Genomic DNA, 22,634 nt, shown 5'->3' with positions numbered 1-22,634 from the left:
GAGACAACTTATGCAAAGTAAAGTAGGGGATCAACTATATTTAGGGTCTGTTTGGGAGTGTTATTGACATGTCAAAATGCGATGCATGACAATCAAAAGGTATTTTGATAAGTTTGGCATATATAAAAATTGCTTATGTTACAAAAACACTTTCTAGTGTTGCTTTTCTTTTTTGGACTCTTGATGTGCATGTTTTATAGTAAGAAGCTTAATTTTGGAACTTTTGTGGGACAAATTATGGAATGACAATTTTGGATCATCATATATAAGAAATTTTGTTATTTTGGATTTTCAGATGCGGCATTCAAAACTGATATCACTTTTTTTGGTTACAACAAATGGGATTTTGATTTTTAATTTGGATCAACTGTATATGACTTGATTATTTTTCTTCTTTTCTTTTTTATCATTTTAGATGAGTATTAACACTAGTAACTTGGAATCTCTGTTGTTTTTTAAAGTTGTGAAACCATGTGTTGTCCAAGTTCAGATTGTTTTGAACTCTTTTCTTCTAATATTAAGACGGATCGAGTTGATACAAAAGTTTCCTTGTCTGGGACAGTGATGCTTCTTTATACTCATTTGATTGTCCAAATTAATCATAATTTCCTAAAGGCACAGACAAAGTCGGCTAACTAGTGCCCACTTCAATAGACAACTCACATAGAACGAGCCAAAAAAAGTAAGCAAACATAGAAATTAGGGTACTAAATTTTAGATTTTTGAAATTCCAATCATGTTTGCTTAGTCTTTGATATATTAAAAAAAAACCCCTAATAATTTCTTACATGAATTTCATAAACAAAATACATCCGTTGGGTTCATACGCAAACGTACTCTTCTTCAATCCTCAAATGATCCATCAACACTTCTAAAGTCAAAGGCTCATTAATATTGCGCTTCAACTTGATGTTCACATGCTTCCAAGAGGCAGGGAGCTTGGATAAGATAGCAGATACATGAAATTTCTCACTCAACGTCATTCCAGAAGCCACAACTTCATCGAAAATGCGATTGAATTCTTGAATTTGCTCCACAAGTGGCTTTTGATCGACCATCTGAAAATCCATGTACTTTCTAACCAGATATTTCTTTGTTCCAAACATTAATTTTAGATCGTCCCACAGTTGTTTAGCAGTTGTAGTTTTCTTTCTCTTTCCGTAACGATGGAGGAGATCATCGCATAGATAGTTCAAGATCGTGCGAAGACCCAGAAAGTCATCCTTGATCCATTTCTCTTTAGCATCCTTCAATTCAGTAAGTCCTCCAGAAAATGCTACAGATCCTACAATAATGCTAGGGCATGGCTCATAGAGTACATATTCAACTTTTAATTCCTTGAGGAAAAACTCCATTCGCCGCGCCCAGATGGGGTAGTTCTTCCCATCAAGACGAACGGGGTCAATGGGAACAAGTTCTGGACGAGCAAGACCAGACATACCATATTCCCTTTGCTCATTATCACGTTCAGATCTCAACTTTGACTCAATCTTGGCGACCGCATGCATGTCTCGGGTCCTCTTATTCAAGTCTCTCCAGATGACTGAAAACATATAACATCAATACAAATCACATGAAATATAATTTAAACAGTAACTTAATGAAAGTATATACATATTTCTAACCAAAACCAGGACCAGGAGTCAGTAATTGCCATGAGAAAATAAGATATATTAGTGTATTGTACCACAGCCAGAAACCGGCATTCCATCTCTTCCTTCAAAAACTCCATAAAATCCCCCAATCTTCCATGGCGTTGGTTTTGGTAGCTAATAAAACAAGAGAATTAATTTAGATCACACACGCCCACTAAACACTCATATAGAATAGAACCAAAAGAAACCTATTATATAAGAATTCAATTTTCCTTCCTTTCCAAGTAACCAAACTTAGAAATTAGGGTTTCACCTTCGTGTCCTTGAGCTCTTCTACACCGTTCCGGCCCTTGCCAGACGGATCGATTCCAAGTCGCTCTGTGTCCATGTCTCCGAGTGTTTTTATGCTTTGAACGTTTGATTTGAAGCCTTTATTATAATTTGTCAGGTAAAAAAATGGTTGATGGCATGATCCCTACCCTAATTTAAATTCTAGTAATTCCAAACATGTTGTTTGTTAATCCAAATCACGAAAAACCTGGTCAATTGGCAACACGTCTCCTATTCTTGTTGGCCACGTCAAAGTTAAGTCTCACAAATGAATGAGAATAGTGATTTAAATTAAGATTTTAAAAAAGATAGCAAACAGTGAGTGAAAGAATAATGCCTTGTGACGTGTTTAAGAATAAATCAACTGATTTACAATAAGCTTATCTGCTAATTATTCAAAACATGCCGACCTCACAATACCATGTGTCACAATAAATATTTACAGGGGAATTTTTGTTGATCTCTTTCGAATGTGCAGTCTATGATCCAGAAGAGAGTTTACAACATAGGACGATAGGGGAAAAAGGGAGGGCTTTTGGGATCAACACTTTGCGAGTTACTTAAGGATTGGCTACTTGTGATCACACCACTACCAAAAAAAAAAAAAAATCACACTAGCTATTGATGTTCAATTGATCGTTTCTTGTCACACACGGTTTGGATTACTATAGGAGTGAAATTGCTTATATTAAAGCTACATGAACCAAAGTGAAGAATGGCTGAATTTATATATGCAAAAAATAAAACGGATTACTTGCCAAAATAATATTATGAGAGACATTGTACAAAATTATGAATGACCATCTTACAAAATCTTTAACTATTGATATGGATTTTGAAACTGAGTTCTGAATCTCACTCATCCTTAACTTCAATTGTTCCAGCTAACTCCCCACATACAAATTATATGACTCATAATGCCTCATTTCCGTCTAGTTGTACAATAATCATCAATTAGGTAACATGGCACGTAAATGAATCCATTGTTTTACTAAAATGCATGCAACATGTGCAGAGAATAATTCCACTATGTTAGGCATCTAATTATAAGCTCATCTGCAAATATGGGCTTAGCCAGGTTGGGTAGAACGGATGTGCTCCCTACTCTGCATCCAAGTTTGACTTTCCATCCACGAAGTATAGATTAGTTTAAAGTAGAATATCACTTCTATCCAAAAATCATAATAAAATTATAAGCTCATCCACTAGCTATGATAATTAATTTCCTTGTTTCTCATGTTAATTCCTTATTATATATTTTATTATATATTATAGATTGTAATAATAATATTTTTGTTGGGAATTGAATGGGTAGGGATGGCAGATAACTGAGGATGGTATCCCTATCCTGAACCCGGCCTGATAATTGATGTATTTATTTTTAATTGATAAATTTATAATGTGATATAATTAATATAAAAATTAAAAAGTTATCCTAAACTTTGTAAGATGTTAAAGCTTTGGACATTTTATAGTTTTGTCCAATTAAATTGAGATGATTTTGAAAGGTTGAGTGAAATTTAAGTGTTAAATAGATTTTACTCAGACGGAGATAAGGATGATAATTTCCCGAAATTTCATACCCGGAATGGGGAGCGGGGACATGGATAATATTTTCATACCCAATCCCTAATCGACCCTGCGGTTGATGGATGTGAACACTAGTATTACTGCTAAGTTTAATTAATAAAATGAAATAAAAATATTTTTACTAAACTCTACACTTAGAAAGGTAACCTCAGTAATATTGAGTTTGAATTTTCTCCAATAGGTGATTACAAACATGTTAATGATTAAACAAATAGTTAGAGCAATTGAATAATAATAAAAATGTCATCAATTTTAAAAGAAAATCAAAGCATGGAAGGTCCCATTAAAACTCGAAACATGTATAAAAAAAACCAAGCTTACTCTACTACTTTCCTTTTCTTGTGATTAACTAATTGATGCGTGATTGTTGTTCAACAATCAAGCGATGAATTAGTTTTGTAACAGGCAGATGCTCCTCGCGCATCAACTCGATGCACACATCCTCCCAAGATGGGGGGAGCTTGGAGATGATTGCATTCACATGAAATTCCTCATCTATCTCCATCTTGTTACACCTAACCAGATAGAAGAACAATGAACCCATTTCTTGAGCTTGCAGCCACATTGGTTCCTCCTCCTCGAGCAAATCAAATTCCATGTACTTTTGAACCCGAGATTCGTGTGCTCCAAACCTCAATTGCAGCTCATCCCACAGTTGCTTGGCACTTGTTTCCTTCCTCCTCTTTGAGTAATGAAGAAAAAGATCATCACATAGATGGTTCAAGATTGTATGAAAACACAGGGTGTCATACTCGTTCCATTTCTCTTCGGCAGCCATTGATCGAGCAATTTCTTCAACACTTGCATCTGTTTCTACCACAAAACTTGGGCGTGGCCCATAGATCACACCTCTAAGATTATCTAGGACATGTTCCTCCATACTACATCTCCAAGTACCGTAGTGCTTCCCATTCAAACGAAGATTGTCAACGTCAACAAGTACTTTATCATGAGCACAACATGAACATGCCAACACAACACAACAGCAATGCAAATTAAAATACAATCATAACACGAAGCTAATGTGTATATATATTTGCATTCATTTACCTTTGGGAGTAACAACTTGATATCCGTCCCCCCGCTGTTAAAAAATTAATAATTTAGATCAGAAACCCACAAACTAAGACACCATAAAATTCTCAAACTCTTAATTCTTTCTACCAATAAAAAAAATTCCTTCCAGTTCTTGCACTTTCCAAGTAAACAAACCTAAAAATTAGGGTTTTACCTTTGCTTCCTTCATGAGGTGCTCTGCGTAGCGTAGCATATAGTCATTGTTGGGTTGGTGTTGAGCCTATTATTGAACAAGTCAATTTTTCTTCAGTTTCATACACTTTCCAAATAAACAAAAGAGGAAATTAGAGTTTCACCTTCATTTCCTTCCCCTCTTCTCCATCGTTCCGGCCTATACCAGACGGATCGATTCCGAGTCGCTCCGTGTCCATGTCTCCGAGTGTTTTTATGATTTGAAAGTTTGAAGCCCTTATTATACCTTTATCAGGTAAAAAAAGGTTGGTGGCATTTGTGGTAAATGTAATTTTACTCAAAATTCTAGTTTGCTCCCTACCTTAATTTGAATTCTAGTAATTCCAAAAATGTTGTTTGTCAATCCAAATCACGAAAAACCTGGTCCAATTTTCAAACTTTTTAAATCCAAATTCTAGAAATGTGATCTGATCCTATTCTTGTGGACAACGTCAAATTTTCGTCTCACCTATTAACCAAAAATAATAATTTAAATTAGGATTAAAAAATAATTAGCAAAACAGTAGGACTATAATGCCACGTGTTTAAGAATAAATCTTTTCCCCTTTCTCTTTATAACAACTACAGCAATACAATGGTAATACACAATTCTACCTGCAGCCCATATAAAGTAAAATTCTTTTCTATTTTACACAATTCAAAGCAAGTCAAAGATGTTGCTAAATCCGAGAATACTCAAATTTATCCACAGAATATTGTGTTTTCTCCTTAGTACTAGTCACAGACTCACACAACTTACACAACTTTCATTGTTATCAGCTTGTCATTTTCATTTCATTTGCGTATATAAGCTATAGCCAGACATAATTGTATTGCAACTGCTGATGAAAATAAGTTTCTTTTCAATTTTGAAGTTGAAATGTTGAGGGAAACTAAAGATTAGTATAAATACTGTAAAAATCTAGCCAGGTTAATTCCTACAGTTAAAAAGCTAGTTTTATGGCTAAAAAACTAAAGGCCCAAACCGTCAAGGGCTTATTCACTACTTGCGAAAGCCCAAATGGTAACCCAAAAGGCCCAAAAGCCTTTTAAACACAAGCCAGCCGCAAACATTGACTAGCTTTGAATACAAGTGTCCAATGCTACAGTTCACTGTTTCGAACACAAGTGTCCGAAGCTATATTCCCTCTTCGGACATAAGAGATGTCCGATGTTACAGCCACATTTCAAACAAAAAATGTCTGAGTTTACAACTAAAACCAACTTGAGGAGTTTAATGCCACGTGTTTAAGAATAAATCTTTCCCCCCTTTCTCCTTAGAGCATCTCCACCCATAAGGGCTAAGTCTAGGGCAAGGGCAAGTAAGGTCTGCCATTATTCACGTGAATAGGGTCAGCCTTGCTATTTGTGGTTCCACCCATGAGGGCTAAGTCTAGGGCAAGTCTAAGGCAAATATTATTCATTGTACTTTATTTATTTTATTTTTTTATACTTTAAACCGTTAATTTTGATAATGTTTTGTAATTAAATTTTCGGATAAGATTTTTGGTTGTCACATTTTCATTATGTTTCAGAAAAGATTTTCGAATGAGAATCTCGGTTGCCACGTGTCTTATTCCTGATAAAATTTTCGGATATTCATTAAAAAAAAATTATAATCTCATATTTCATATAAGATTTTCACCCTCTAAAATTGTGCCACGTGTCCCATGTCAGATAAGATTTTCAGATATTTTTAAAAAAAATTATAATTGCAGATTTCAGATAAGATTTTCACCCTCTAAAATTGTGCCACGTGTCATCTATATCTTCTGAATCCCTCTATAAAACTACACCATCAACTCATACCTCTCACACCATCTCTTATCTATTCCTTCATTTCTCAGATTTTACAAAACACATTCTACTCTCAATGTCAAACTTGAGGAGGGTGTTGGAGAGGCAATAGAAAGAAAGGGAAGAAATCCGGAGTAGACGTGCTGAAGAAGATTGGGACGCCGATGAAGAAGAGGAACAAATGCTTGCAGCAGCGGCGTGTATGCTTAATCAATCAAGGCAACATCATCGTCCTCGTGCCCCAAATGTGGACAGACGTAGGGAGTTTCGGGGTAAGAATCTCTTGGATGATTACTTTATCCCAAATTCGTTATATCATGTTTCTAAGTTTCGAGAGAGATATAGAATGTAGCCACATTTGTTCCAACAAAATCGTGCATGATATTTGTAATTACGACAAATACTTCATTCAAAAGCATGATGCTGTTGGATTTTTGGGTCTTATCCCGGAGCAAAAACTTACAGCTGCTTTGCGGATGCTTGCTTATGGGGCATCTGCAGAGCAAGTGGATGAGATTGCAAGGATGGTAAAATCAACTATCCTAGAGTGCTTGGTGAGATTCTGTGATGCAGTGAAAAATTTGTACACGAGCGAGTACCTTCGCAAACCTACGCCGAGGGACCTACAAAGACTGCTACAAAAAACAGAGGCTCGAGGTTTCCCAAGCATGATTGGAAGCATTGATTGCATGCACTAGTAGCGGAAGAATTGTCCTACTGCTTGGCAAGGAGAGTACGGGAATCGGAAGGGCCAAAAAAGTATAATTTTGGAGGCCGTAGCTTCATTCGACTGTTGGGTTTGGCATGTCTTCTTCGGAGTTGCCGGATCTCAGAATGACCTCAATGTCCTTGGTCAATTCCCAGTGTTCAACGAGGTATTGCAAGGTCATTCCCCCCATATCACGTATCAAATCAACAATGCCGTATACTCTAGTGCATACTACCTTGCCGACGGAATTTATCCTAGGTGGACAGCATTCGTGAAAACAATTCTGAATCCCCAATTCACGTAAATAGTGGCTGCCCTAGCTCCACCCTTGCCATGGCTAAGGGCAAATGGGTGGAGTTGCTCTTAGCCATGGTAAGAGCAGGTCCATCGCTGAGGGTTGGCCCAGGCAAAAGGCAAGAACCAGCCCGAGTCCAGCTCCAGCGCAGAGAAAGAAGCCCGGGCAAGCTGCGGGTCCCACGAGCCCGGGCAGGCCCAAGGGCGAAAATCGACTGGGCTCGAGCCCGAGTTCAGGTGACGTCAGCGCTGACGTCACGACGACGTCAGCGCAGTAATTTCAAATTTTTTTACTGTTGGCGCGTGTAATACACGCGCCAACGGTAAAAAAAATTTGACTGAAGTGCGCTGACGTCGTCGTGACGTCAGCGATGACGTCAGCTCTAACGGCTACTGCCACGTGTCGTCACCGGGTGGCTCCGATTTGATTTTTTTCAGCAATCCTACGGTTCTCTTTTTTTTTTGGCCAAAAAAATTTAAAAAAAATCCGAAAAAATTCTGAAAATTTTTTTTAAAAAAAATACCAAAAATTTATGTATTTTTTCCCTATAAATACCTAACCATTTTATCTACTTTCAACACCAAATCTTCATACAATTTCTTCTCCATACAATATTTTCTACTCTCCACTCACATAATTCATTTTCCACACCAAATCTCCATACAAACTCATCTCCTTCCAATATTTTTTACTCTCTACTCATATTTTCCACTTTCCACACTAATTCCATACAAACTCTTCTCCTTCCAATATTTTTTACTATCCACTCACATTTTTGTACTACTTTCCATTTGTAGAAAATAAACAAATGTCATCTTCTGTCGAAATCGGAGGCTCGTGGTCAACCCAGGAAGATATTGCGTTGTGCGAGTCTTGGGTGAACGTTAGTCATGACCCTATCACGGGCAATGAGATGAAGTTCCATCATATGTGGAGCAAAATTCATGGAGAATTTTGTCAAAGATCGGGTTCCATTCGGACCGGAATGGCTTTGTCTAGTAGATGGAAAATTCTAAACAAAGAGTTAGGGAAATGGAGAAATGCCTTGACAAAAGCAAAGGAGAACATTCGGAGCGGTGCGAATCTTTCCGATGAGGTAAAATATTTTTAATTGCCATTTTAATCAATTTAATGTAACTTTTTTTTTATTGCATATTCTATTTTTTTTTTGTTGCACAATGTTTATTTTATTTTTGCATTTCCTAATTGGCTTTATTTATTTACATAATCAATTTTATTCTTGCATTTCAAAATAGTTTATAATTTCATGCATAATCTTTATTTTTGTTTTTGCATTTTCAATTTGTCTATATTTATTTACATAATCAATTTTATTCTTGCATTTCAAAATAGTTTATAATTTCTTGCATTGTATATTTTTTTTAATGCACTTCCAATTATTTATTTTGAATAGATCATACAAGCACAAATGTGGTTCGGTGCCACGGGGCAAGGGAAAAAAAGTTTTGTGCATTTCCAATGTTGGGAAATTGTCAAGGATTGTTCCAGATTCAAAATTATTCCTACCGCACCCCCGGTTGTGTTGCATGAGACGCCGCTCCATGAATCGCCATCAACCGATTCGCCATTGGACTCCCCAATGGAAACGGAGTCACCACTCCCACGTCCGCCGAGACCTATTGGGAGAAAGGCGGCAAAGGCCAAGAGAGGGGCCACTTCAAACATTGATTGTGTTCAAATATTCGAGCAAATAGCTAAGAACAACTCTCTAAGATTGGAGAGAGACTTGAGGAGAGATGAAGCGGACAAGGCACGATTGGAAGCCTTTGCAATTGAAAAGCAACATGCAAAAGAAAAAGACGATGATGAAAGAGAGATGAAAATCATGGCCATGGATACGAGCCATATGTCTCCTGAAACAAAGGCCTATTGGAAGCATAAACGAAGGGATGTGATGAGAAGAAAACTTTTCCATGACGACGGACCTAGCAATACGGATTGGCTAAATGATGAAAACCATTAGATTGTATTGTTGTATTTTTTTTATAATTGTTGTATTTTTTTTAAATTGTTGTATTATCCTTTAATTTGTTGTATTGTTTCTTTTTTATTCAATCAAAAAAGCATTCTATAATTGGACTATTTATTAAAAACATTTGAGCATTCCTCACAAAGATTAATTAAAAACAAACCTTCATTTATTGCAAACAACACACAAAACAAACCATACATAAAAGCATAATAATAAAAAAGACCTCGCAATAATTCCACAAAACACAACACACAAAAACAAAGCATAATTAAAAACAAAGCATAATTCCAAACAAAGCACGAATCTAGCCTTCATCCATTGTGATTGCCTTTCATCTGCCACAAGTGCTCGATCAAGTCAACTTGACGTCTTTCGTGAACATATGAAGATTGCATTTCTTGATAACGATCAATCATGGGGTTGTTGAATCGACCATCCTGAAGTAACGGTTCGGGCTCCATTGGTAGTCCATTTGGTCCCATCGGCCTTTCATATATTCTTGTCAACGCCGTGTTCATAGGATCGGGTTCAAACACCTCTGGAGCATCGTAGTCATACTCATCCTCCACAATCATGTTGTGGAGGATGATGCAAGTCATCATAATACTCCTCAGCACCTCCTCGTCTAGCATCCGAGCAGCACCCCTGATAATTGCCCAACGAGCTTGCAAGATACCGAAACACCTTTCCACGCCTTTCCTGTAACCTTCTTGAAAGGAAGCAAAGCTTCTTTCCTTCTCGGATTGGGGATTCGGAATTGTTTTCACGAATGTCGTCCACCTAGGATAAATTCCGTCGGCAAGGTAGTACGCACCAGAGTATACGGTATTGTTGATTTGGTATGTGACCTGAGGGGAATGACCTCGCAATACCTCATCGAACACCGGGGATTGACCAAGGACATTGAGGTCATTCTGAGATCCGGCAACCCCAAAAAAGGCATGCCAAACCCAAGTGTCGAATGAAGCTACGGCCTCCAAAATGATACTTTTTTGGCCCTTCCGATTCCCATAGTCTCCTTGCCACGCAGTAGGACAATTCTTCCACTGCCAATGCATGCAATCGATGCTTCCGATCATTCCTGGGAAACCTCGAGCCTCGCCTTTTTGTAGAAGCCTTTGCAGGTCCCTCGGAGTGGGTTTGCGAAGGTACTCCCTCGTGTACAAATTTTCCACAGCATCACAGAATCTCACCAAGCACTCTAGGATAGTAGATTTTCCCATCCTTGCAATCTCATCCACCTGCTCTGCAGATGCCCCATAAGCAAGCATCCGCAAAGCAGCTGTAAGTTTTTGCTCCGGGATAAGACCCAAAACTCCAACAACATCATGCTTTTGAATGAAGTATGTGTCGTAATTACAAATATCATGCATGATTTTTTTGAACAAATGTGGCTGCATTCTATATCTCTCTCGAAACTTATGAGCAGGATATAACGAATTTGGGATAAAGTAATCCTCCAAGAGATTCTTACCCCTAGACTCTCTGCGTCTGTCCACATTCGGGGCACGACGACGATGGTGTTGGCTTGATTGATTCATCATACACACCGCCGCTACTTCAAGCATTTCTTCCTCTTCTTCATCGGCGTCCCGATCTTCTTCCTCACGTCTACGCCGGATTTCTTCCCATTCTTTTTGTTGCCTCTCCAACACCCTCCTGAAGTTTGACATTGAGAGTATAATGGGAAATTGTAAAATCTGAGAAATGAAGGAATATATCAGAGATGGTGTGAGAGGAGTGGTGTTGATGTTGTAGTTATATAGAGGGATTCAGAAGATAGAGATGACACGTGGCACAATTTTAGAGGGTGAAAATCTTATCTGAAATCTGAGATCACTATTTGTAAAAAAAATCTGAAAATCTTATCAGACATGGGACACGTGGCACAATTTTAGAGGGTGAAAATCTTATCCGAAATATGAGATTATAATTTTTTAAAAATATCTGAAAATCTTATCTGACATGGGCCACGTGGCACAATTTTAGAGGGTGAAAATTTTATCGGAAATCTGAGATTATAATTTTTATTAATGAATATCCGAAAATTTTATTTGGAATAAGACACGTGGCAACCGAGATTCACATCCGAAAATCTTATCCGAAAATTTAATTACAAAAGATTATCAAAATTAATGATTTAAAGTATAAAAAAATAGAAAATAAAGTACAATGAATAGTAATTGCCCTAGACTTGCCCTAGACTTTGCCCTTGTGGATGGAACCACAAATGGCAAGGCTGACACTATTCACGTGAATAGTGTCAGCCCTTGCTTGCCCTAGCTTGCCCTTGCCTTAGACTTTGCCCTAAGAGCATCTCCACCCACAAGGGCTAAGTTTAAGGCAAGGGCAAGCAAGGGCTGCCACTATTCATGTGAATAGTGTCAGCCTTTGCATTTGTGGTTCCACCCATGAGGGCAAAGTCTAGGGCAAGTCTAAGGCAATTACTATTCATTGTACTTTATTTCCTATTTTTTTATACTTTAAACCATTAATTTTGATAAGTTTTTTAGATTATATTTTCGGTTGTCATGTGTCACTATTTATTATAAAATTTTCACTTAAAATTTAAGATAACATTTTTCGGATAAAATTTTCAAATAAAATTTTCGGATAAAATTTTCGGTTGCCACGTGTCCATATTTGTTATAAAATTCACATCCCACTCATCATACAATTGAAATACCTACTCACTCATCATACAATTGAAATTTGGTGTGGAAAGTGAAAAATATTGGAAGAAGATGAGTTTGTATGAAGATTTGGTGTGGAAAGTGAATAAAATTGTTAGGTATTTATAGGGAAAATATCCAGAATTTTTTGGTATTTTTTTTAAAAAAATTTGAATTTTTTTCGATTTTTTTTGCAATTTTTAAAGCCAAAAAAAGCAAGGCCGTCAGATTTCTGGAAAAAATTGCATTGGAGGGTCCGGGACGCGCCACGTGGCATATTCCCGTTGGAGCCTTCGGAAGTGACGTCACCAAACTCGGGCTTCAGCCCGGGCAAGACTTGCCCTTGGGCTTGATCGGGCTTGTGGGACCCACCACGAAACCGAGCTGCAGGCCTTGCGCTGGAGCCATCTCGGGCTAGCCCAGGGGGCCTTTCACCTGGTTTCCTATGCGTGCTGGACGTGCTCTAAGGGGTGGAGTTGCTCTAAGGGGGGAGCTAGGGCAGCCACTATTTACGTGAATAGTGGTTGCCCTTCCAAGTAGTATTTTGTGTTTCCACCCATTGCCATGGCTAAGGGCAATTACTATTCATTTTTTTGTTTTTTTCACTAATTTTTTAATGAAAATAATTAATTTGGATAATATTTTCAGATAAGATTTCCGGGTTCCTACGTGTCAAGACTATTCATAATCGGATAAATTTTCCGGATAAGATTTTTGGATTCAAATTTCGGATGAATTTCAAAATTCAAAATTCAGATAAATTTCGGTTCAAATTTTGGATGAATTTCAAAATTCAAATTTCATACAAATTTGGATTCAAATTTCGGATGAATTTCAAATTTCAGATAAAATTTTCTTCCAATCAAATCAAGCCACGTGGCAAGTCTATCTTGCCAAAATTTTCTATAAAACCAGAGGCTCAGCTCATACCTCTCACACCACATCTTTCTATATTTTCATTTCTCAGAGTTTAGAATTCATACTTCATTCATTCTCAATGAAAGATTTTAGGAGATGCTTGGAGAGGCAAAAGCGAGAAACAAATGAGAGAAACCGTAGAGCAGATGAAATCAATGAGTTGCAGAGACAAATCGATGAACAAGTCGTCATACCAGTGGCTTTGCAAGATGAAGAGAACCAAGGTCGCTGCCCTGGTTCACAAGTCGGCCACCGTCGGAATGTGGACAAACATAGGCATTCTCGGGGTAAGAATCTTTTGGAAGATTATTTTATCCCAACTTCTTTGTACTCTGATATTGATTTTCGAAGGCGATTTAGAATGCAACCTCATTTGTTCAATAAAGTCATGCATGATATTTGCAATTATGATGCATACTTTGTTCAAAAGTGTGATACTACTGGGGTTTTGGGGCTTCTTCCGGAGCAAAAGCTTACAGCTGTTATACGAATGTTGGCGTATGGAGCATTTGCTAATCAGATGGATGAGATTGCTCGGATGGGGAAGTCCACTACGTTGGAGGCTTTGGTAAGATTTTTTCAAGCAGTTGAAACTTTGTACACTAAGGACTACCTGCGTAGACCTACTCATAGGGACCTCTAACGGCTTCTACAAAAAGTCGAAACTCGAGGATTTCCAGGAATGATTGGTAGCATTGACTGCATGCACTGGCAATAGAAGAATTGCCCAACTGCCTGGCAAGGTGATTACGGAAATAGAAAAGGCCAAAAAAGTATCATCCTTGAAGCCATTGCTGGCTTCGACACATGGGTTTGGCATGCCTTCTTTGGAGTTGCAGGATCCCAAAATGACCTCAACGTGCTGGGTCAATCCTCGGTCTTCCAGATGGGGTATTATCTAGCTGAAGGCATCTACCCGAGGTGGACCACTTTTGTCAAATCCATTCCGAATCCCCAATCCTAGAAGCAAAAATTATTTGCTACCTATCAAGAAGGATATAGGAAAGATGTCGAAAGGTGTTTTGGCATCCTTCAAGCTCAGTGGTTGATTATTCGAGGTGCGGCCCGTATATTTGATGAGGAGATCCTCAGAAGTATTATGATGACTTGCATCATCCTCCATAATATGATTGTGGAGGATGAGTACGATTATGATGCTTTAGAGGTCTACGAACCTGATACAATGAACACGGCCTTGACACGAATTTATGAAAGGCTCATGGGGCCAAGTGGAGAACCGTTTGAGCCGGAACTGTTGGTGAGGGATGGTCATTTCATGACCCGAATGATAGATCGATATACAGAGATGCAATCTTCGTATATTCATGAAATGCGTCAAGTTCACTTGATGGAGCATCTATGGGCTGTGAAAGGCAATGAAGATGAATGATGGAGCATAGATGCTTTGGTTATGTTTTATTTAGTTATGGTTAGGTTGTGTTGTATTTTTATTTATTATGGTTTGGTTGTGGTTTATTATTATTATTGTGCCTTGTTTGTATTTTTTAATTTTAATTTAATTTGTTTGAAATATGGAATATGTTGAATAAAAAGGTAATTTATTGAATGCTTTGTTTATTAAATAAAAAAATCTAATACAAGTCATTAAGAATTACTACTACTAAAATAAAATACATGAATTACAACAACTTTAATAGAAAACATGAAAAATACAAATACAAAGTCTTCTTCTCATAACATCCCTTCATTCTAGCTTCCAAAATTGTTTTGTTTCAGGAGACATATGACTTGTATCCATCGCCATGGTTTCCCGATCCGTCTTGTCTATATCTTTTTTTCGCAAATACTTCCTTTCTCGTGCATACTCGGCTTGAAAGGCCAACTCGTTATCCTGGCGTTTCTGCTCCATTTCAATTCTTATGATGTTTTTCCTTGCAATTTCCTCCACAAATTTTGAATTATTATTGCTTGAATTACCCGCTTTCTTTGCCTTCGCGGCCTTCCGGCCAATGGGCCTCGGCTCCTTTTCGATGGTTGAGTCTAGACTCATAGGGGAATCGAGAGGTGAATCTGATGTCATTAAATCACAGAGTGGCGTCTCGTTTAACACAACGGCGGGACCTGTCGGAATAGTTATGAAGCGTTTGCAATATTTCACCACCTCTCAACATTCATGATGGTTAAAACTTTTTTTGCCACCCCCGGTTGCATCGAACCACATCTGTGCTTGAATAATCTATTTAACAAAAAAAATTGAAATGCAATAAATATTTAAAATATATTGGATATGCAAGTAACAAAAAAAAAATAATGGAAATGCAATTAACCTTACAAATAAATTAGAAGTGCAAGAAAATTAAGAAACAATTGGAAATGTAAGAAATATTAACAACATATTGAAAATGCAAGAAATATTAATAAAATATTGAAAATGCAAGAAATATTAACAAAATATTTAAAATGCAAGAAATATTAACAAAATATTGAAAATGCAAGAAATATTAACAAAATATTAAAAATGCAATAAATATTAACAAAATATTAAAAATGCAATAAATATTAACAAAATATATATATTAGGAGATTAAACTTAATAAAACAAAAATTATAAAATACTTACGTCGTTAGTACGATTTTCCCCGCTTCTATAGTTGTCCATCGATTTTGTCAGGGCATCTCTTCATTTTTCCAACTCTTTATTGAGAATTTTTCACTTACTAGATAATGTCATTTCCGTACGAGTAGACCCCGGAATTTTTTCACAAAATTCGGCATGAATTTTTTTTCACATATGAAAAAATTTCATATCATTGCCGAACACGGGACAATGACAAATATGGAGCCAAGCCTCACATAAGGAAACATCTTCCATGGTGCTCCAAGCCCATCCGGTTTCGATAGAAGAAGCCATAAAAATATGAAATAAAAATACAAGGTGAAAAAGAGGAAAATGTTGAGTAAAGAGTGAATAATAGTAGAAGTATAATGAAATATATGAGGATTGATGTTGAAAGTGACGGGTATTGATAGGTATTTATAGAAAAAAAAAAATTGAATTTTTTAGAATTTTTTAAAAAAAATTTTATTTTTTTTCATAATTTTATTGCCCAAAAAATGCTAGCCGTTGGATTGGATTCGGAAAAACTGATCGGAGCGCTGGGGCCGCGACACGTGGCATCTTCCCGTTGGAGCTGACGTTAGCGCGAGCAGCGTGACGCAAGCGCTGACGTCATCGCCTGCGAGCTTCACCTCGAGCTGAACTGGCCTTCGGGCTGGCCAGAGTTGGTGGGACCCACTCCCCTCCCCCCTCCCCCCCCCAGGCTTGGGCTGACCGCTAGAACGAAATTTTTTTCCCCCCTAGCCTTGGGCTTAGCTGCTGGATGGAAAGGCTCTAAAGGAGCCATGCATGCCATGCCACGCAAGCAACTTATTCGTTGGTCACTCATCTTTGTGTCATAAAAGTTAGAAATACAAACTTTTGCCCTTCACTTGTATTATAATAAGTTGACGGGTTATATCACACATTTATATTTTAACAGTCCTGATCTTTTGGATTACAGAGGTTCAAGAGATTTGTGGTCATTCACCGTTGGATGTAAATTCAACAGCTCACTCACTCTTGCACTCTTTTTAAGAAACTTTTTTAAATCATTGGATTAATATCCAACGGTGGGTGACCACAATCTCTTGAACTCTTGTGGTCCAAGAAATTGGGATTGCATATTTTAATATCATACAATTTCAATAATTGAGTTGTAACAATTGTTAATTTTAAAGATGGGTACAATTTTGAGTCAATTCGACCAAATCGTATAATCTAATTATAAGATGGTTGGATTGGTTTGAGTAGGCTTAATAATGAGCAGATTTTGAGTTCAATAAATTATAAATCAATATATACAGGGTATGTTGCGGGTTGAAACCGAAACTTAAAAGTATGCTTAATTTTAAGTTAATTTAACCGAAAACACTACAAAATAATACTTACAGAAATTATTTTAAAAAAACTTAGAAACACAATTCAATAGGTGAAAAAAAGATTCATTTACAGATGTTGCAAACCACCAAGTAGCATTTGTAACTTTTGACCTTTATAAAAACAACAAAGCAACCAAATCAGTTTTTCCAGCCTTCAACTCTTTCTTTCTCCAGTCTGTAGAGGGAACATTACAGACGAAGCAAAGCAAAGAAGGACAGCGTGTAAGGCAGTGGAAAAGAAGAAAAATACTGAAAAATGGATTTCGTATCTCTGCTGGTCCCCTTTTTCGTGTTGAAGCTTGTCATCAAGTTAAAGCACAATTCCTTCATCATTACGAGTCTCTTCCACGCAACCCTACATCCCCACCACCGCCACCATTAATTCCCTCCTCTACCCGACACACACATTCTCACTCTCTCATTACTCTCTCTCTCTCTCTCTCTCTCTCTCTCTCTCTCTCTGTGCAACACTGCACCTTTCTCACCACATTTGTTAAATTGCGCGGGTATTTGGTTCCGTTTTGCCAATTCTGTTGTGAGTTCTTTATATTATATCGAATTTTAGCTTGAATTCTGGGTATCTGACTTCTCAGTCATGCCAGCCTTAGCCTCACCCAAAACACCATCCCAGACCATTTTCGTGCCCGACCCGACCCCTAAAATACAGCACTTCAATTGTACCAAAACCCCGTCACCTTCCACCTCACGAACGAAAGCCTCCAGAAAAACCCAACCCGTCGATGAGACTTCGCTCGACAACCCGGATCTAGGTCCGTTCTTGTTAAAGCTCGCCCGGGATACTTTCGGGTCGGGCGAGAGCCCAAACAAGGCGTTGGACTACGCCATTCGGGCTTCCAAATCATTCGAGAGGTGTTCGGGTCCGGGTCTGGACCTCGCTATGAGCTTGCACGTTGTGGCGGCGATATACTGTAGTTTGGGGAGGTTTGAGGAGGCTGTTCGGGTTTTGGAGCGGGCAATTGAAGTCTCGGATCCGGAAAACGGGCCGGACCATGCGCTGGCTAAGTTCTCAGGGTACATGCAGCTGGGTGACACGTGTTCGATGCTGGGACAGCTTGAGCAGTCCATTTTATGTTACGAGTCGGGTTTGAAGATCCAAAGGGAGACTCTGGGCGGGTCGGATCCGAGAGTTGCAGAGACTTGCAGGTATGAGCTCTATTTTCTCAGCTCAATAGGCTCATTTTAATGCTAAAATGCGCCTTGTTTTGGGTAGGAAAAATGATAGACTGGTAGTAATGTTGGGCCCACATGTTTCTCTGATTATTTGGGTTTGGGTGGATTTAGTTGTTGCATCGGGATGTGGGTTGCATATAGTCTTCACACCTTCGTGTTTCTCAATGTTAATTTCAAAATAATTAGCTAAAAAATGTTAATTTCAAAATAATTAGCTAAAAAATGTTAATTTCAAAATAATTAGCTAAAATTGTTAATTTAATAATACTAATTAAAAATTGATTTGGTTGATGAGGTTTGTTGAAAACAATGGCGGATTTTGAGCACACTTGATTAGTTACAAATTTTGATTATGTAACAAGTCATTTGTAATTTCTCATGTATTTTCAAAGTAACCGCATTTCATTCTTTGATCATTGAGGCTTCAAAAATATTTTGGTGAAATAAAATGAGTGAAAATACCCGAAAAATTGTAGAAGGGTGCTGGAAACACTAACATAACTGCATTGCATTGTGTGTGAAATGGCATTGGAAATGAATGGCAGGTACCTAGCAGAGGCCCATGTCCAAGTAATGCAATTTGATGAGGCAGAGAACTACTGCAAGAAGACTCTTGAAATTCGAAGGGAGCATAGCTCACCTGCGTCTGTCGAAGAGGCTGCTGACCGGCGTCTCATGGCTCTCATCTATGAGGCAAAGGGAGATTATGAATTGGCACTCGAGCACCTTGTTCTTGCAAGCATGATTATGATTGCCAATGGGCAAGACAATGAGGTTGCCGCTATCGACATGGGCATTGGTGACATTTACTTGTCTCTTTGCCGCTTTGATGAGGCAGTTTTTTCCTACCAGAAAGCACTTACGGTTCTCAAATCCACAAGGGGTGAAAACCACCCTTCTGTAGCATCAGTTTTTATTCGCCTGGCTGACTTGTATTACAAGACAGGCAAGCTAAGAGAGTCCAAATCCTACTGCGAGAACGCATTGAGGATATACGCGAAACCTTTGCCTGGAATCATATCTGAGGAAATTGCTAGCGGGTTGACAGAAATCTCAGCCATCTACGAAGCTGTCAATGAGCCTGAGGAGGCGCTAAATCTCTTGCAGAAAGCAATGAAGTTATTAGAGGACACCCCTGCACAGCGGAGCACTATTGCGGGAATAGAAGCGCAGATGGGTGTTATGTTCTATATGGTTGGGAGGTATGGGGAGGCCTGGAGGTCCTTTAAGAGTGCTATATCAAAGCTTCGGGCCAGCGGGGAGAGGAAATCAGCACATTTTGGTATTGTGCTGAACCAGATGGGATTGGCTAGTGTGCAGTTGTACAAATTAGATGAGGCTGCTCGGCTTTTTGAAGAAGCAAGGGAGATTCTGGAGCAGGAGTGTGGCCTTTGTCACGTGGATACTCTTGGAGTATATAGCAACCTTGCAGCAACTTATGATGCCATGGGAAGGTAACTGATCTTTGATATTCATGTGAGCTGTAAGGGTTTTGTTTGTGCTTTCTGCTATGTTGAATGGAAAAGAAATGTTAACTTTCTCTAGGGTTCTTCAATCTAGAAATTATAATTGAATCATTCTTGATCCTATGATAAATCCTGCTCTAGGGGGTCTTACTATTGATGTTTAAGTTCTATAATGCTTTAGTTTAATTCCTCCATTGAGCATGAAATTCTGTTACTTATTACAGAGTAGAAGCTGCAATTGAGATGCTAGAACACATTCTAAAGGTGAGGGAAGAGAAGCTTGGGACGGCACATCCAGATTTTGACGACGAGAAGAAAAGACTGGCTGATCTTTTGAAAGAAGCAGGAAGGGCTAGGAACAGAAAAGGAAAATCACTTGAGAATCTACTTGGTTCCAACTCCCACCAAAGGACGAAGAAGGAAGGAGTGAAGAGGTGGGCTGGCTTTGGACACAAAACTTGACCAAGAATATGACTCTCTCCCTCCGGCTCTTTTTTCCCCTGCTGCAAGTTTTATTTATTTAGCAGATTTTGTAGATATCAATGGATGCTATTTCAATTTCCACTTGGTTTTCACTTTGCTCTCTTTGTTTAGTCACTCACTTGTTTCCTGGAGTTGCTTCTCGTGTGAAATTTAACCTCTTTTCTCGGTTATGTCATGTGTTTGCACTTACTGTTCTTGGTATCCTGTTCGTCTCTCTGGAAATATTGTATTGTGAAATTTAAACCTCATATCGAGAGTATTATCCCACATCAGAAATAGAAGCCCTGCATTAGTAATTTAAATTATTCTGGGCCTCTAACGGTCACACATACTTCTACCTCACCCAATAATATATGTTGTCAAAGTATTAGCTTGAGCGACGCTACACGTGTATCCTCGTAAATAGAAGCCTCAAAGTTACAGATAAATCCTTGCTTGGACGCTTACCAAGTGTGAAGTACGAAAGCTCACGGAACTTTCGTATGTGCTTGTAGTCTAGCTGCAGTCCAAAAACCACAATAGAAGTCATAAAAGCCTCCAAAACACCACGGAAATTGAGCTTTGGAAAATGGTAATCAAACTTGCTCCAAGCAAGTGCCAACACAATTTTCTACCACATGGTGCTGTCTTTGGTGTGGTTCCAGAATTTAATGAAAAGACAAACTGATCAGCAAAAAGTTGAACATCACCAAACAGGAGGTTTGTTTTATTGGAAACTGACTGAATTTCCAAAACTGCAAGATCTGAAAAATCCACATTGGGGGTTCACTGTTAGGTCCACTGTCCCAACAGTGAGGTTTCACACAAATTTCAACCCTCATATTATAGCTCAAAACTGTCCTCTAGTGGCCGCCTTCCTTGCACTTAACCTTTGAATTTTGGCACCCCATCTAACAACCTATTATTCCTTTCAACATGTTGGCAAACTTTAGCTGCTCTTCTCTTATATATATATATATATATACACAAACTGGAGAGCTTCTTTTGAACCATCCTTGAAATAACAAAACATGGACACCCAAGTAGCACCAATGCATAATAGGGTTCATCAACCATGCGCAGCTTGCCGGATGCTACGCCGAAGATGTGACAGAAATTGCTCACTTGCACCATATTTCCCAGGTGAGGAGATTGAGAAGTTTGCTGGTGTGCATAAAGTTTTTGGTGCTAGCAACGTGATCAAAATGATTCAGGTGAGTTTCTGTGGTACTTGAATATGCTTAGAACAGAGTTTTGTTAGAATTATTATTAATTAAACATCAGCTAAGATATGGCAATTGTATTTTGGAATCAGATGGTGGAAGAGACAAGAAGGGAAGATGCAGTGAAAGCTCTAGTTTATGAAGCAAGAGCAAGGCTCAGAGACCCTGTTTATGGCAGCACTGGAGCTATTTTCCATTTGCAGAAGATGATTGAAGAACTCAGATCCCAATTGGAATCAATAAGATCTCAAGTCTTGGAGCTGCAACAACACAGAGATCAGTTGTTGGGCATTCTCATGAACAATGTTCATTGCCTTGAAGATGATCTATTCTCCACCATGCATCATGACCCAATGTTTGGTGGTGACCTGTAATCCTGTTAGATATTTTAGATACTTATTCATGAACATATAAATGTGTCATATGTAATCAGTTTGAAGACTCCTTAATCTCCCTTTGGATAACTTGTTTTGGTTTGTAAATTAAGCCCTTTTTTTATAAAACACAATAAATGTTTGGGATTGATCCATATTTTTTATTTATCACACATCACTTTCAGTTTTAATTCTTGAAACAGAAATGAAACGATATTGGGGAGAAGAGACTCGAACCTAGAATCTAGGAACCCAGTGACAAGAATAGTGGTATTATTTGGATCCAATTTTCTTGATGTTAACTAACTTGTAGACTTTTAAAAAAAAAAAGAAGCTCCAGTTGGCTTCCAGGCCATACATGTTGGTAATGTATTGGAAAGGGAATATACAAGGTTATGTCATGTCCATTTCGCTTCAAATAGGCCATGATGATATTTGAAAATTGCACTTGCCTAACTAACAACGCCAATCTACAAAGTTGATGGCTTTTGCACGCATTTTTCAAAACAGCACACATCGGTGCACAATTTTCCAGTCAAAGTCCTCAAATGAGTCCAACTACAACAGGGAGTGAAAACTAACTTCTAGATACAAACTTTCCTTATCAGAAGCCACATTTAGTAAAATAGGGAGCAGAAAAACACAAATAAAATATGTGCATTTATTATTCGACAAATTTTTTATATATAAAAGAATACTTTTAAAAATTCGGTTATTGTAAAGAATTTTCATATAGATTATATAAAAAATTTAATGTGTAGTATTTTTATTTACTAATATGTGAAAAATAGGTTTATAATACGTGTATAATATATTGATTTTTAAAAACGTA

At 38.0% G+C, this 22,634-nt stretch overlaps 4 protein-coding genes across 4 annotated transcripts; 2 read left to right on the top strand and 2 right to left on the bottom strand.

Annotated features, from left to right (window-relative positions):
- Positions 1-782: 782 nt before the first annotated feature.
- LOC117619872 lies at positions 783-1,994 on the bottom strand. The gene is made up of 3 exons (XM_034349927.1): positions 1,909-1,994; positions 1,688-1,769; positions 783-1,543 (listed from the first exon to the last, which is right to left on the bottom strand). The coding sequence occupies exons 1-3, from the start codon at positions 1,981-1,983 to the stop codon at positions 822-824; spliced, it is 879 nt and encodes a 292-aa protein (XP_034205818.1). The 5' UTR covers positions 1,984-1,994; the 3' UTR covers positions 783-821.
- Positions 1,995-3,770: 1,776 nt separating this feature from the next.
- Positions 3,771-4,966, bottom strand: LOC117619645. The gene is made up of 4 exons (XM_034349644.1): positions 4,889-4,966; positions 4,747-4,812; positions 4,566-4,599; positions 3,771-4,457 (listed from the first exon to the last, which is right to left on the bottom strand). The coding sequence occupies exons 1-4, from the start codon at positions 4,961-4,963 to the stop codon at positions 3,865-3,867; spliced, it is 768 nt and encodes a 255-aa protein (XP_034205535.1). The 5' UTR covers positions 4,964-4,966; the 3' UTR covers positions 3,771-3,864.
- Positions 4,967-17,244: 12,278 nt separating this feature from the next.
- On the top strand, positions 17,245-20,427 carry LOC117619372 (protein KINESIN LIGHT CHAIN-RELATED 1-like). Its single transcript, XM_034349304.1, has 3 exons — positions 17,245-18,250; positions 18,823-19,731; positions 19,968-20,427. The coding sequence occupies exons 1-3, from the start codon at positions 17,682-17,684 to the stop codon at positions 20,203-20,205; spliced, it is 1,716 nt and encodes a 571-aa protein (XP_034205195.1). The 5' UTR covers positions 17,245-17,681; the 3' UTR covers positions 20,206-20,427.
- Positions 20,428-21,152: 725 nt separating this feature from the next.
- LOC117619581 (LOB domain-containing protein 1-like) lies at positions 21,153-21,953 on the top strand. The gene is made up of 2 exons (XM_034349573.1): positions 21,153-21,419; positions 21,521-21,953. Exons 1-2 carry the CDS (start codon positions 21,237-21,239, stop codon positions 21,800-21,802), a joined length of 465 nt encoding a protein of 154 aa, XP_034205464.1. The 5' UTR covers positions 21,153-21,236; the 3' UTR covers positions 21,803-21,953.
- Positions 21,954-22,634: the final 681 nt, after the last annotated feature.

This window comes from Prunus dulcis, chromosome 2, assembly GCF_902201215.1.
Source record: "Prunus dulcis chromosome 2, ALMONDv2, whole genome shotgun sequence".
NCBI classification, from domain to species: Eukaryota; Viridiplantae; Streptophyta; class Magnoliopsida; order Rosales; family Rosaceae; genus Prunus; species Prunus dulcis.
Note: the sequence above shows the minus strand (reverse complement) of the source record. Positions and strands in the feature narration are given on the sequence as shown.